General features: G+C 51.9%; 1 protein-coding gene across 15 annotated transcripts; it reads right to left on the minus strand.

The window, feature by feature from the left end:
* Positions 1–1,361: 1,361 nt before the first annotated feature.
* GJC1 (gap junction protein gamma 1) lies at positions 1,362–13,710 on the minus strand. Of its 15 annotated transcripts, none has more exons than XM_085210901.1 (7): positions 13,393–13,710; positions 5,066–5,156; positions 4,840–4,986; positions 4,565–4,677; positions 4,028–4,335; positions 3,249–3,323; positions 1,362–3,122 (listed from the first exon to the last, which is right to left on the minus strand). In XM_085210901.1, exon 7 carries the CDS (start codon positions 3,101–3,103, stop codon positions 1,919–1,921), a length of 1,185 nt encoding a protein of 394 aa, XP_085067027.1. In that variant the 5' UTR covers positions 3,104–3,122; positions 3,249–3,323; positions 4,028–4,335; positions 4,565–4,677; positions 4,840–4,986; positions 5,066–5,156; positions 13,393–13,710; the 3' UTR covers positions 1,362–1,918. The 15 variants fall into 15 exon arrangements, with proteins under 15 accessions (XP_085067027.1, XP_085067024.1, XP_085067025.1 ...); XM_085210898.1 differs by having other exon boundaries at positions 5,066–5,394; XM_085210899.1 differs by lacking the exon at positions 13,393–13,710 and adding an exon at positions 13,093–13,221 and having other exon boundaries at positions 5,066–5,394.
* Positions 13,711–16,140: the final 2,430 nt, after the last annotated feature.

Below are 16,140 nucleotides of genomic sequence, written 5' to 3' on the forward strand. Positions count from 1 at the left end.
GAATGCCAAAATTGCAGAATGCCACGGATCTGACCGGCCTCTCAAGCAGAAACGAAATGGTGCATTTATTGCTCCGTCTGAACTCGGCCCCTCGGATGTGACAGGAGGAAGAGGGGTCGGGGATAAGGCATTGCTGTTTATATTCAGAAGGGTTTTGTAAAAACCTGCACAGACAGCGTGTGTGCGCAGGGCCGGGGGAGCAGGGCTACCAGAGAGCAGAATGACCACGAGTCCATCCAACCACATTACTCTGCAAACACAGACATCTTCCCCAAAAGGTGCTGGAACAACTCGGAGCCCCGGGGAGCGGGGTGTTACGCAACGAGAGAGCACAGAAACATCTTAAATATGTAAATATGTGGAGCTATGAGTCGCTTTCCATAGGATGAAAACACGCAGTGAGGGACCGGGGGACATAAGGACATAAGGACATGGGGACATGGGGACATGGGGAATGAGCATCTCAAACACCCCGTGGGACAAGGGACCGGGGGACATGGGAACAAACGGGACCAGGGGAACGAAAATCCCCATGACCTCATGGGACAGGAACCAGAGGACATGGAGACAAGGAAGACAAATGGGATCAGGAGAACAAGTATCCCAGTGACCCCAGGGGACAAGGGACCAGAGGACATGAAGGACAAAAGGGACAAGGGGAACGAGCCTCATGAGCTCATGGGACAGCAAATCAGGGGACAAGGGGATATGAGACAAGGGGAATGAGTATCCCCAAGACTTCACAGAACAGGGGACAAGGGGGACAGAGGGCAGGGAGGACTAAAGAGAACAGAGAAATGAGTATCGCAGTGACCCCAGGAGACAAACAGAACCAGGGAACAAGGGAACATGGGGATCGGGGGACAAATGGGACCAGGAGAACAAGAGTCCCCGTGATCTCATGGGACAGGGAAGACAAACAGGATCAGGGGAACAAGCATCTCAACGACCCCATGGGAAAAGGGACCAGAGGAACGGGGGACAAATGGGATAAGGGGAAGGAGTATCTCCGTGACTCATAGGGCAGGGACAAGGGGAGAAGGGGCACGGGGCAAGGACAAAAGAGACCAAAGGAACGAGCATCCCAACGACCTCAAGGGACAAAGAGGACCAGGGACAAGAGGACAAAAGGAGCCAGGGGAATGAGTATCCCAGTGACCCCAGGGGACAAGGGACACAGGGACATCTGGGTAGACAGGCAGGTGTGGCCCCCATATAGGCAGCTATGGGACATTTGGAGCAGGGTGTTACATAACGAGAGACCTCGGAAACCTCTTAAACAGGTAAATACACGGAATTACAAGTCATCTTCCACGGGATGAAGAAACGTAGCACATAATAGCTATGGAGTGACACTTCCATTTGTAAGTAGCACGTCATCTTTATAAAAGGTAGAGTTAAGAGCACCATCAGCAGACGTTTCCCGAACCTCCCCCTGCTCTAAGGGAGCGGACAGCTGGGCTCCCTGGTGCTGTGTGTTCAAGGCACTTCTCAAATGCAGCATAGAAAGTTCTGACATTGAAAACAAACAGAGAACGACGACGAACCACAGTAATAAAACTAGCAAAATGCTAACTGCTACCTACAGTTTTCTCCTTTCATATAAAAAAGGGTAACTTCGGAGATCCAGTGTACAAATACAAAAAATTGTGCATAATAAATGTACGATAATACTGTACATACAGCGTAAACCCTTCAATGAGAATGATTTAAATATACCTATTTGTCTCCTGGCTTGGAAGGCAGAAGAATAAAGTTGTACAGTCCTACAGTATGCATATAAACACTTTCTTAGAGCTGGAATCGCTAGCCAACAGTATCCCTGAAAATAAGCAGAACCAAATATTTACTTAATGGAAGCCATTACTCAACGGGTTGCTGGTTGTGAGAAAAAGACAACACATAAACTCAGCCAAGGTTAAATCCAGACAGAGTTCTTCCCGTCCCCCGATTTGCTGCTGGCACTGCTTTTGTTGGAGCCTGCTTTGGACTTCTTCTCTCTGGAGCTGCTGCTGGGGTTGTTTTGGTTGTTGTAGGCCTGGATCGCCATGTCCAGGCGTTCCTGAGCCACTTTGATTTCCCTCTGCAGGTTTTCCAGGTCGGCGGGGATGTTCTCCTCGTTGCTGCCATACTGCTGCTCCTGAGCGATGTTGGCTTTGTTCTGCTTGTAGGCCATCTTGGCGTTGGACAGCTCGGTGTATTGCATTTGATCGGGTTTGACCGCAATGTTATAGCCGGGAGGAGCAGAGGGTGTGTTCCAGGTGAAGGGGTAGTTGTAGGTACCAGAGTCCTCCAGCTCCTTCCTCTTACTGTTTAATGTGTCCCGGATGGTGCCAAACCCTAAATGGAGCATCTCCCACACATTCAAAAGCAAACACATGCAGCTCACCCCGTACATTATGAGCAGGAAAATGGTCTTTTCGGTCGGCCTTGAAATGAAGCAGTCTATCTTATGGGGGCAGGGCTTCCTGCTGCACACGAACACGGGGCTGACCTCAAAACCATACAGAAGGTACTGACCGATCAGAAAGCCGACCTCGAACGTCGCCCTCACCAGCAGCTGCAGCACATAGATCCTCATCAGCCCGTCCTCGCGGATCCGCCGCCGCCCGTCGTGCTTGGCTTTGGCGGGGGGCTGCTGCTCCTTGTTCTCCCGTTCGCTTTCCAGCTCTATTTCTGGGTACATCATCGGGTCCTCCTCGTGGTCGTCCTCGGCCTCCTCCAAGCCTCGGTGTTGTTTCCAGCGCGTCGAAAAGCTTTTGCTTCTGAACCTTCTGTCAACGTCACTGTGCTCCACCATGCGGGCAATCTTATGGATCGCGTAGCCCAAATACATGACGGACGGAGTGGCGACGAGGATGATCTGGAACACCCAAAATCTCACGTGAGAAAGGGGAGCAAAAGCGTCGTAACAAACGTTCTCGCAGCCGGGCTGCTCCGTGTTGCACACAAACTTGCTTTGCTCATCGTAATAAATGGATTCGCCTCCCACAGCTGTCAGGACGATCCGAAACACGATCAGCACCGACAGCCAGATTTTGCCAACGAAGGTGGAGTGGTTGTGGATCTCCTCTAAGAGACGGGTCAGAAAGCTCCAACTCATGGTGGTCGAATTATTTTATCTAGAAAACAGACAGAACCCCCAAAAGAGTTGAGTGGATGAGCTCAAGCCTGCACGTCGCAAACATGCAATCAGGAGAGAAAGGCTCAAATCTGACAACCAACACAGAACTCTTCTGTGGCATCACCTGCTGTCGGGAAGCTCCAGCTGCCAGGACTTGTTTGAAGATCTACGTCTCCTCTGCAGGCTTTTGGGAAGTCCCCTGTCAAGAAATAAAGTAGCAGCTCTCTGCCACTGCACAAACAAATCTTGCTTCCAAAGCTGCTTCCATGCAGAAGAGAAAGGCATGGCTGCTCTGCATTTCTAATGTTTACACTTTGGATTGAAATCTCCTTAATGCAGTGGATCAGAAGCTCAGCTCCTGTGACATTTTATGGGCACCGCTGGCTACGTCCCACTGCTGACACCAGGACTTGTTTTCACTGCTGAAATCTGAGCTAACAACGTTGGCCTCCACCACCCACAGCCAACAGAGAGAAACACTGCTAGTTTAATTATATTGCATACCTCAGTGCCCTGAAAAAGGGAAGAAAGGACCCTACAGAGCAATGCCAGCTGTCTTAAGGTAGCAAAGAGTCACTCAGCCAAAACCTGAGAGCAGGCAACTGCTGTTGACTTTGCTTTAGGACAGGACAATCCAATACAGACCACGAGCAGAGCAGTGCTGCCCTGCAAATCTGCAATTTACAGCTATTCAAGTTGTTCCATGCAACGACAGGGGTGTTCACAGGCAGCATGCTGAGGTCTGAGGCGATGCAATTAATGCACTGATACAGCATAACATAATCAGAGCATCAAAGCATCACCAGCACAACATCCACGCAGCCAACGCATCATCAATGCATTATCAGTGCAACCATCAATGCAATCAGTGTATCATCAATGAATGAAATGATGCAAATTTACCTTTTTTGTGAAATTAAATGTTTTATTGAAAAGATGTCAGCACAGCACAACATGGCTGGACTGGGTGGGTCATTTGATTCATTACTTGATGGCATGATGAGAAAAAAAAAATAGCATGATATAGCATTAAAAAAGCACACGTAATAGGGATTAAAGACCTTGAAAAACAATTCCCACATTAGAACAAAGATCAACTGCTCCTAGTTACAGTCAGTTCCACCAAGACCAGAAACAGCTCTGCACCCAGTCAGCCTCTCCCCAGCAATCCAGGCCTGACAAATGCCACATGTGGTACAGGAACCTGCAGACTGACAAACGGAAACAGAGTATAGTTGATGCAGATAAATACATTGCTTTGGAGGCTGAGCCCATTGAAACAAATTGCCTTGGCCAAGTTCATTGCAAGGACGTGCTTCAGGAAAAGCACGAGTCACTGGGTAAGAGCAGTCACTGGGCTGCAGTTAATAGGAGAAGGAGTCAGAATCCTCGTGGTGAGCTGCAATACAGCAAAAGCAATTAATGCATAAGGGATCTCACCTCCTGGTTAGCAAGTCGGCATGCCGTGCCGGTGTGTGCATCCTTCAGAAGTTGCAGGACGTCAGAGAGTGAACGTGTCAGCCTCGAGTCCATCTGAAGAACGGGGAAGATGCCTGGAAGAGATCAGAGTTCCATTTGCTTCTGTGGGGAACGTGGGGAGAAACGGAGCAGGAAAACATGCAGAGCTGTGAACCCCTCCCTGAACTCACTTCAGGATCAAGATCGTTTCCCATTCTGACTTCCAGCGATTATACAAATGAGAGATCACAGCTCACCTGCAGACACTGACAGCGCAGACTTGACACTCAGATTAACCGCAGCCTTCACATGTGCAAGGCTTATCAGCTGTGCGTTAACGGCATGCGTTGATTAGGAGGCTCTCAATGCTCAGATTTGAAGCTGCTGAGCCGCTCTGCTTCTCCCTGACAAGAAAACGTCATTTATTCTATATTTAGCCCCATTCCAGAGGAAAGCTGCGGATACAAATATGGGAAAACACACCAGCAGCACCTTCTGTCTGCAAGGAAACCTTTAGGCTCAATGAAACGACCTCTCATTAACCCGCAGTCCTACTGGAAACGTTCATCTCAATCTAATTAGAAGGAGAGAAGAAAGTCATACGCAGAATTCTGGCATTTCACGTGGCTGTATCCTTCGGTTTTTGAGCTAGAGAGCAGTTCTGCCTTCACATATGTGCTGCAGGACCAGATACACGGCAGCAACCTTCACCCCACGTCCACTGAGTGCCTCCCAGATCTGTCGTTCTGGCAATATTTAACTCAATAATCTTCCATCGTTTGAAGGAGAAGTCTATGGACGCTGACACACATCTGAAAAAGGCAGAATGTCAGCAATTTCAGCTCGTTTAAGTCATGGCAGAAAGTGCATCCGAGAGAGACCTTCACTCTGTGTCTGTGTCATGAGCTCATCCCCACTCGGCACAGAAGCACTCGGTACAGGGAATGTATTTACAGCATTTTTCCCCTTAAAATATATCCTTCTGTGCAGCCCTAATTAAATCTGATTAATTTATTAATGATATATTAGTTTTGCTCTGTTTTTAAGCAGTGTAAAAAGATGCGCGCTGATCGGAAAAAAAAGTCAAGAATAAATGCATGGCAATTCCAGTGATAATCCAAAGTAGTTTCATGCTGCGTGAAAGTCAAATTAGGTCCCCGGGCTAATTAAGATAGGATTTGAATTAGGATGAATGCATAACTAGCATAATTCATTCAAATCTCATTTACATTCACTCGGTTTTTACTACTCGAGAAGGAAGAAAGCGATGGCCAAACCCATCACCAGCAAAGCATCTCAGATGATGGAACCGCAGATCCTGGGCAGAATAGAACAGCAGGCTAAAGGAGAGGTGGAGAAATAATAAGATTCTTGTGCTGTCAAAAAAATAAAGATGTCAAACACGCATCTTTTGGAAAACCAACACGCATGTACCCACCCAAGCATTCAGCTCAGAGATGAGCTGGAACTCGCAGATAAGAGTCGAACCCCCAATAGCCTCCAAGTGCCCTCTAGGTAATGCCAGCATGGGAAGCCAAGTGACAGTTTTAGCATCGCTCCCCCGCAGTGACACAACTCAAATGGAATTGGGAGATGTGCTGTGCTGGCCAAACTGGCATTTACTTCACCTACAGCAACGGGGAGCTCCGGGAAGAGGTATTTCCGGGGCGATGGAGGTGAGCTGTCGGGTCTGTGCCATCTCGTGGGGTTCTGGGATCCTACAGACTTGAGATAACAAGGAAGTTCAGCAGCAAGCCCCAGGTGATGCTGGCATTCCGATGATTTGAAATGCAATAATGGAGAAAACAAGCTGGTCAGCAGATTTCACGAGAAGGCAGGGTGTTATCTGACAGCCTGTGTGATGGAACAGCTGGTCCTGGGGGCAACGAGCCACAGCATAACCCAGAGCTGGGATGCAGCTTGCCACGTGAGCTGCCCATCTGCCTCTACATGACTTGAAAGTAAAGACTAACGGGGCAGGGCCTGAAAAGGGCAATGCCCTCGTGCAATAAGATCGAATCTGAACCTCAAGTCCGACAGGAGCAAACAGCCAAACATGAAGGTGTGCAACCAACACCCAGCTCTCGGGCTGCCAGCAAACAGCGCTGCCTTCTGACATCCAAAGGTCAGCAGCAGATCCTCCTGCCAACACCGATGACGAACCCACTGAGTGAGCAGGGTCTCAGTACGGATTCAGGGCCACAAAATACTTCTGATCAAGCTCTTAGTTCCCTCTATTCCTCTCAACGTGGATTCCATGGGGTTTCTGCAAGATGATTACAGGTGGACGTGATGATCTTAGAGGTCTTGTCCAACCTCAATGATTTCGTGACCAGAAACACTCAGCTCTCCTCTTCCAAATACCCAGCAGTGCTCTCCAGCAGCTGCTCCCACCTGGACACCTTGTGATGGGGCAACGTGCTCCTCAGCTCCGGACACAAAGCCCCTCTCCACACGAGATAAGCGTGCCCACAAGCCCAACATCAAGCAACAGAACCACCCATTCAACTAATTTGATGCTTAACCCCCAGTTTTTCTTGTACCGATGCACGTTACCCCAAAAATTTACAATTTTTTTTTTGCCAGCTGGCAGTTGATACTACAAATTCAATCTCCTGATTTCATACCACAGCTCTGACAGAGTTCCAGGGCAGGCTCCAAAGCTCTGGCTACAAACACAGACATACCCCACTGCTCCATTTTTGGGACAGAGAGGAGCCACCAAGTCCAGTCATCAAACCCACAGGTCTGGCAGGGACCGGGCAGGCAGATCCAGCCCACTGCTACCAACCAGTGCAGGTCGGCAGGACTCTGTCCAGTTGGGTTTCCTCCAAGGAAGGAGAATCCACAAGCTCTCTGGACAACCTGTTTCAGCATCTGACCACGCTCTTATCTTTAAGCAGGACTGCTGTGTCTCAGTCTGTGCCCACTGAGTACCAACCCATCGCTGGGTGCCACACAGAGGAGGCTGGGACTCAAGCAGAAAACTACTTTTCCTGTAAGAATGAACACAACGATGGGGGGATGTGTTACAGGGTCTGGAAATACACAGGAGAGCAGCACGGTGCCCCTTTCCATCCTGTGTGGGATGGCAGCCCAGATAGGCACACTCAGGACGTGTCCCCATACCTGAAAGCAGACCTGAGGACGGATGGGGACCCACGCCGAGACCTGGGACACAGTGCTAAATCAGAAGGAAAGCACGTTTGGGCAGCCATGAGAGAGATTTCCCCCCGAAGGGATGCAGATAACCACAATACCCCTTTAACGACTCCTGATCCCACTGCGGCGCTTCCCCACCGCGCTCCTCCTGCACGCTCACAGCCATGAGTGTCAAAAGAAAGTGACACGCTGGAGGCAGCTGACCCAGATATCACTCTCACGGCCATTTCAGGAAAAAAGAGAGAAGCCCAAAGAGAGCAGTGCTGTCTGCTCCTGTAAGTCAGATGGCTCTCGCAGAGCCGAGCTGGAGACGATGGGTGGGTACACCTCATTCACCAGCACTGGATTATGACAGATGGGAAAAAGCAAGTTGGCTTCTACTGATAGAACCACGCAGCAATGCTAAACTTCCCCCAGTTTCTTATCTCCAGGCTTTCGGTACTTGAGGAGGGTGGGCACAGAATCACACAGAATCACAGAACGGCCAGGGTTGGAAGGGAGCTCAAGGATCACGAAGCTCCAACCCTCCACCAATGCAGGGCCACCAACCTCCACATCTCACAGCAGCCCAGGCTGCCCAGGGCCCCATCCTTGCTGGCCTTGAACACCTCCAGGGATGGACGGGGATCCACAGCCTCTGGGCAGCTGTTCCAGCACCTCCCCACTCTCACAGCAAACAACTTCCCCTGACATCCAGCTGAAATCTGCCCTCCCTCAACTTAAAGCCATTCCCCTCGTCCTGCTGTTATCTCCCCTTTCCAAGAGCTGACTCCCTCCTGTTTGTAGGCTCCCTTTAGGTACTGAAGGTTGCATGTCTTCACACAGCCTCATTAAGTCACTGAACTTTTTGCTCACCTTGTACCCCTCTCCCAGCTGGAGCTCACAAGTGGCCCAACCGTTTCCTCATGGAGAGGCAACCAAATTCTGCTTTCCAAAATACTCTTAGCACAAAGGATGCTAAGCAGCACGTGCTGGACCACAGCTCATTCACTCAGGAAAGCATGGACTGACCACAGAACGAGGCAACTCCAGGTGTGATTGGGTGATTCCCTTACCAAGGCATCCCTGCACCCACTGCACCACTTCTCTGCTGCTTCAGAGGCTCCTCAGGAAATACCCAGAAAGCCCCACCAACAGCCTGACCGCGTGGTGCTGCTACAAGAGAGAACAGTGGCAAACAGGAAAACAAAGCCATTTCCCCATGGCTGCACTCACAGTGCAAGAAAAAGGCACAGCCCCACTCCTCGAGGGACTCCTCAAGACAACAGTCCCAAAGTCCCTGGCAAATTCTACATCTCCAAACCCAACGCTCATACAGGACAGATGAGGCCGTATGAAAATATAGGCTAGAATCATCAGGCAGTATTCTTTCCAGAAGAAAAAGTCAGACAGGGTGCTGTATGGGGACTTCCAGCACACAACAGGCAGAGCAGACTGCTGTCATTTACAAGACTTGCTGCTGTCTCACAAAGGCTCCTTGCCAGGAAACCACAAGGCCATACTGGGACAGGGACTGTTCCGCAGGGAGGAACAACTGGGTGAGTGATAACCAAGAGAGTGGGAGTAAAGAGTCATTTCCTGCAGAGGAGGGAGGTCACAGCCCAGCCTATGTCACAGGATTCCAACTGCAGAGTACGACGGGAGCAGAGACTTCCAGTGAGCCAGGGACCAGAGATGAGCACATGGAAGATGCGTGTGTGCTGCTTCCCAGCCTCTTCAAAGTTCCTTTAAATATCCCAGGAATCCGTTTCCAATGTGAGAATACCTCTCCTTTTGAAAACAGCTCAACTATTTGAAAGTCAGCTGAGGAATGTCTGCATTAACTAAAACTGAGTCATTTGTTAACCACCTAAGAAACGTTTAGTGTGAAAACCAGATTACTTTTTGTAGGAGCAGCACACCAGCAAGGCGCGTATCTTTCAGATGTAAGAACCTGATTGTTTTATTCTTAACCCCATTTGAAAGCACCCCAACACAGAGCCAGCCCAATGCACGCCACCCACCGCCCAGATGCTAAGCCCAAGTCCCCAGACCGACAGCTGAGCGCTCGGCCAGGCTTCAGCAGGTCACCAGGAGTCAGAAACACCCTCAAGAAAGGGGGAAAAACATCTACGTGCTCAAGGAATCACCATTCTGGGCAATCCGTTTGAGCTCTGTGACCTCTGTTGGAGCTCCATGGTTTTCAGTGGAGCTCAAAGACCTCTGCTGGAGCTCAGTCACCTTTGTAGGAGCTCAGAGACCTGCACCAAAGCTCAACGATTTCTGTTGGAGCTCAAAGACATTTGCTGGAGCTCAGCCACCTTCATTGGAGCTCAACCACCTTCATTAGAGCTCAGCCACCTTCACTGGAGCTCAATCACCTTCATTAGGGGTCAACCACCTTCACTGGAGCTCAACCATCTTCACTGGAGCTCAACCACCTTTGTTAGAGCTCAGCCACCTTCATTGGAGCTCAACCACCTTCATTAGAACTCAGCCACCTTCACTGGAGCTCAGCCACCTTCACTGGAGCTCAACCACCTTCACTGGAGCTCAACCACCTTCATTAGAACTCAGCCACCTTCGCTGGAGCTCAACCACCTTCATTAGGGGTCAATCACCTTCATTAGAGCTCAATCACCTTCACTGGAGCTCAACCACCTTCACTGGAGCTCAACCACCTTCATTGGAGCTCAACCTTCATTAGAGGTCAACCACTTTCATTAGGGGTCAACCACCCTCACTGAAGCTCAACCAACTTTGCTGGAGCTCAACCACCTTCATTAGAGTTCAACCACTTTCATTGGAGCTCAACCACCTTTGCAGCTCAACCACCTTCATTGGAGCTCAACCACCTTCATTAGAGCTCAACCACCTTCATTAGAGCTCAACCCCTTTTGTAGAAGCTCAATGCTCTCCTGAACGCTCGTGGGCAGAGCCCACACACCCCGTGCCACAATCACCGCCCATCACCGCACACGCTGTGTCCTCCAGCAGTGCACCACAGCCATCCTCGGGTTTAAAACCAAAATAAAGACCCGTTTCACATCTCTTCAGTAGTGCGGCTCAATCAGGAGAGCAAAGTGGAAACAACACTGCACCTTTTGGAAGGGCTTTGGGAGTTCAGCAGAAGCAGCAGCGTGCACAGCCACCTCCAAGGCAAACCAAACCACCTGGGCAAAGCAGATCAGTGGCCGAGAGGAACACGGCAAAGGAAAATCATCAAACACAATCATCATCCACCTCTGCAACGTTTACACTTGGAAAGAACAGCAAAAGCTGCTGATCACCCACAACAGATGTCCTCTCTCTGTATCTCAGCAATATCTTAAACAAGGTCAAGCACATGCAATCATAATTGCCTCCTAACAAATGCCTACCTAAAAAGGTGGAACTAATATCCGTAAGAGCTGAAAGCTGGTATCGTGCCCTTATTTAGGCACAGTGCTGGAAGACCTCAGCGATTTTCATCTGAGAAAGCTAATTGGGAGAAATCCCTCACTCCTGTGCAAAGCCATCAATCCCAGCTCCGCGACTCGTTTGAGCACACGTCTAATTTAAAGCCTGAAAGCAATCCTGCTAATAACGGGCACGTGCTGAGTACCGGGATGACCCAAAACACCCCCAGAAAATGCACCAAAACAGCTCTGTGTGTAAATGAAGCACAGCCATACGATGAAGACGGCGGCTGCCAGGCTGGGGGCTCAGCACACACATCTGTTCAACTTTAGGCACATAAAACATTTTTCAGCCCAGTGACCCCACAGGGAAATGCCTCACACATCAGCTCATCTGACTCAAATTTTCCATCGCATTTCCCTCTGTACAATTTTACCCATAAAGACTCGATTTTTTTTGTTGTTTTTTTTTTTTTTAATTTTTCCAAATATAGCTTTTTATTTATAGCCCGGGCAAACAATTCACCTCGCAGCACCACTGAGAGCCCCACGCTCTTCTATGAAAAGCCCTCTTTAAGGGATTTTTACCAATATTTGGGAACACAGCATCGATGCTGGCAGGAAGAATGGCCCCCAATGAGCCCATTCATTGAGCATCCACCAACTTTCATCTTAAACCACAGTTTAATTTAAGCACAAAACCCTTTAACAAGGGGGACTATTTAACAATCCCCACCAGACTTCCCAGTCAACCGCAGTGTTGCAGTGGGAATGAAAGGGAAATGCAGACAGTAGGAAACAGCCATGTATTTTTCACTGGAGTCGTTCCTCGTTGGTCTTAGCTGCCTGAACGACACCTCCGAGCACTGCCAAAGCGCTCAGGACCCCAACCCAGGCCTGGGCTGGCTGGGACAAAGTGGTGTTTTAGCAGAAGTTGGGGTGTTTCTGCACTTACAGAACTGCTGGCAGTCAGCACGTCACCAAGCCAACAAGTGTGTGTGTTAAAAATTCACCGCCAACTGCATCCGCTGCATTCCGGGCTTCACAGCTAAAGAGCTCTGCCCTTGAACCCCGTCCTTGCCAGATGTAAAGCTATGTAAAATCAGAAGAGACCTTTCAATATTTCACCCGTGCTGCACAATTCCCAAATTAATTATCTCTTTAATCTGCAGGCAATTCCTCACAGGCGCAGCTTTTCTAAAATTAAAAGCAGCAAAGTGCTCCCAAATCCCTTCCTGAATTCTTAAACTTGGGGTCAGCGTGGAGCTCTGAGCCCTCCTGCCTCTTTTCCTCATCCCAGGCGACCCGGAGCCCTCAGCCCAGCACCCTCAGCTCCCAGCTACGTGCAGCCCTGCGTTATCTGTGACGGCTTGGATGTTTCCTGCCAAGAAACAAAGACACTCCTCTGCCAAGGGCTACAGGTGGGTACAAACCGAACCCAGCCAGAAAACAAACTGAAAGAGGCAATTCCTTCTCTACAAACACGCGTTTAGACCCGCGAGGTGATTCAAACAAACACACAGAACTTAAACCACGAAGCAATACTGAACAAAGAACTGCTTAGTTCTACTTTTTAACACTGAAGCACCGTCTGCTGCTCAAAGGCATCGGTGACAGCAGGACTTACAATTTCAGCCCTGAAAGTACAAAGGCGGTCACTTCGGATGGGGTACAGATGTAATTTAAACTGAACTGAAACTTGGCAGAGCCGGCCTGAAAAGCAAAAGGGTGACAAAGAGAGGCGGCGACCGGAATAAACCCGCAACACGGCTGCGAAAGATCTGAAAATAAAAGCCTCTACACGAGGTCAGAGCACAGCAAAACGCTCCCCGTGCCCCGTCCGGCCCCATCCATCGCTCTCTCCACGGCAAAACGTCGATCGAGGCGCTGCTTTTCGCGAAGAAAGGCACAGCAGAAGGGCGGCTGCCCTCCGAGGAAGCGCAGGGACCGGCTGCAGCTCAGCTCACTTACCTGCGGCCCCGCCGGGCGCCGGGCACGGTGAGCAGCTCCCGGCCGGCCTGCACAGCGCTGCCGGGCGGCGAGAAAGGAACCGAGCAGCCGCGCATCCGTCAGATGCAGAAAAGATGCCCGGTTCAGCCCACCCATCGCACGGCACGCCCCCAGCTCCGCTCCGCTCCGCTCACCGCGGGGACGCCGGCGCTGCCCCTCGTGCCTGCCCAGCAACGCTCATCTTCCTGCCGTCCCGCTGAAGGGGAAGACGCGCCCCAATAAAGCAGCGGGACGGCTCTGAAATAGAGCCAGCGTACGTACCGAGCTGCGCGCTTCATCCATCGGAGCAGCGCTTTGCTTCTCCCCTAGGAAAGCAAGAACACGTTCAGTGCGTTCTTAGAAAGAACATCGATGGCTGAATTCACGCCGCTTCCCTGCTCAGCACAAACGGAGCACCCGGCTGCCGAACCCAATTGTTGCTCAAGAATCCATACTGCACGCGCGTGCCCTAATTACATCCCTGCCCACTGTCTCCTCTTCGCAATCAATTTGATAGTGGAAAAAAAATTAGCACTTCCCTGGGAAGCGAGGGCTGAGCTGGCAGAAAGAGCCGGGATTGATTCCTCTCAAAAGAGAAAGGGATGAAAAATAGCCCTAAAAATAGATGTGCAAATGTCACTGTTGTGAAATCCTAAAGCAATGGTGAAAGGCCCCACAGGGGCCGGAATGTTCCTAAGGGAGCCATTGCTGCTGAGGGATGGAGCGCACAGAGCAGAGTGCTGTGCTATAGGGCAGCACCCCCAGCTGTCCCAGAGCTGAATATGGGATGCCACCAACCCCAAATGTCCTATAGTTAGCTACAGGGGGCCATCATTTGTCTGGCACTTCCAGATGTCCCAGAGCTGAATACAGAGAGACCACCAACCCCAGAAGTGCCAGAGGTGAACACGGGATGCCACCAACCCCAAATGTCTTACAGCTAGCTATGGGGGGCCACCATTTGTCTGGCACCCCCAGATGTCCTATAGCTGGCTACGGAGTGCCACCAATCCCAGATGTACCAGAGCTGAACATGGGATGCCACCAAAACCATGTGTCCCAGACTGGGCTATGGAGAGACCACCAACCCCAACTGTTCCACAGTGAAATGTGGAGAGTCCACCAACACCAGATGTCCCAGCTGAATATGGAGAGGCCACAACCCCAGATGTCCCATAGCTGGCTATGGAGAGACCACCAACCCCAAGTATCCTATAGTTAACTACGGGGGGCCACCATTTGTCCGGCACCCCAGACACCCCAGAGCTGAACATGGAATACCACCAACCCCAGGTGTCCCAAACTGGGCTATGGAAAAGCCCACCAACCCCAAATGTTCCAGAGTGAAATGTGGAGACTCCACAAACCCTAGACGTCCCACAGCTGAATATGGGGTGTCACCAACCCCAGGTGTCCCACAGCTGGCTACGGAGAACCAACCAACCCCAAACATCCTACAGCTGGCTGTGGGGGGCCACCATTCGCCTGGCAGCCCAGCTGTCCCATAAACTCCTATGGGTTCCACCAGCCCCGCACCCCGGCCGCCGCACAGAGGCTGCCCGGCGCGGGACCTCAGGCGCTCACCTGACGCGGGCACCGCGGCCGTTCCGCTCGCTGCCGGTGACACCGCGCCGCACCGCGGCCTTCAGCGCCCGCAGGGGCTGCGGGGTCCGTGCCGGGCCGCGGCCCCACGGCGGGGTTCGGGCCGCGCGGGAGCACGGAACTCCGCACGGAACCCCGCACGGCGCGGGTGGTGCTGGCACAGCGGAGACCCCGCGTCACCCCCGGCCCCGCGCCGCCCCCCGCGGCCCCGCGGACCCCTCCTCGCCCCTCATGGCCGCCGCCGCCCTCAGCGCGGCTCGGGCGGGGGGCGCGTGGCGGCGCATGCGCACAGCGCCCCCAAAACCCACCCGACTGCGCTGTGCTGCTACGGGACGGCGGGGGGCGAGGGTAGGGGGTAGGGGACATGGGATGGGGGACGTGGGGGATAGGGGGACATGGGGATGGGGATAGGGGGACATGGGGAATGGGAGGGGATGGGGGACATGAGGGATATGGGGATGGGGACATGAGATGGGGATAGGGATATGGATGGGAAATGGGAATGCGATGGGGATAGGGGAATGGATGGGAACATGGACAGGTTGGGGACAGGGAATGGGAATAGGGTGAGAACTGGGGGACAAGGACAGGGGACAAAGACACTGGAATGGGGTGAGGGATGGGGGGGACATGGGGACAGGTTGGGGCAGGGACGCTGGGATTGGGAATAGGGACATGAGGATAGGGACATGGGGTGGGATGGGGACGGGGATATGGGGACAAGGACATTGGGAATGGGATGGAGATATGGGAACAGGGATATGAAGACAGGTTGGGGACAGGAATGCTGGGAATAAGATGGGGACAGAGATATGGTGACGGGATACTGAGAATAGGATGAGGGATGGGGACACTGGGAATAGGATGAGGACAGGGGATGTGAGGAGGGACACAGAGACATGGCAGGGACAGGATGGGGACAGAGACATTGGGAACGGGATCAGAATGGGGAAATGGAGACAGGAACACGGGGACACGGACACTGGAAACAGAGATATGGGGACGGGTTGGGGGCAGGAACACTGGAAATGGGATGGGGCTCACACCACTGTTCAGCACCTCAGGACCCCACTGGGGCTGTGAGCGCTGCACTAATGGGGCCAATGTGAGGCCCCATCCCAGCTGATGGATGGTCCAACTGCACAGGGGCCCCACTGCCACTACTTGTGTGCCCCGTGTTCCTACTGCCCCACTGCCGAGCCCCGCTCCCAGCTCCCCATGCTGCCGTGCCTCAGTTTACCGCTGCATCGCCCCAGGGCCAGGCAGACAGGGAGGAATTCCAGCCCCCCCCATCCCGCACACATTCCCCATTCCCATGGAATGACTGCATCCGTGGAAAATTTCCATCCCGCATGTGCGGCCGGCTGTTGCAGGTCAGTGTTTTCCAGCTGCGATCCCACTGGGAGCATCCTGTGTGAGAACTGACCG

This window comes from Meleagris gallopavo, chromosome 29 (genome assembly GCF_905368555.1).
Source record: "Meleagris gallopavo chromosome 29, MGAL_WU_HG_1.1, whole genome shotgun sequence".
In the NCBI taxonomy this organism is placed as follows: domain Eukaryota; kingdom Metazoa; phylum Chordata; class Aves; order Galliformes; family Phasianidae; genus Meleagris; species Meleagris gallopavo.

Coding starts and splice junctions, on each gene's coding strand:
- GJC1 (XM_019623376.3), bottom strand. CDS start 3,103: ATGAGTTGGAGCTTTCTGACCCGTCTCTTAGAGGAGATCCACAACCAC.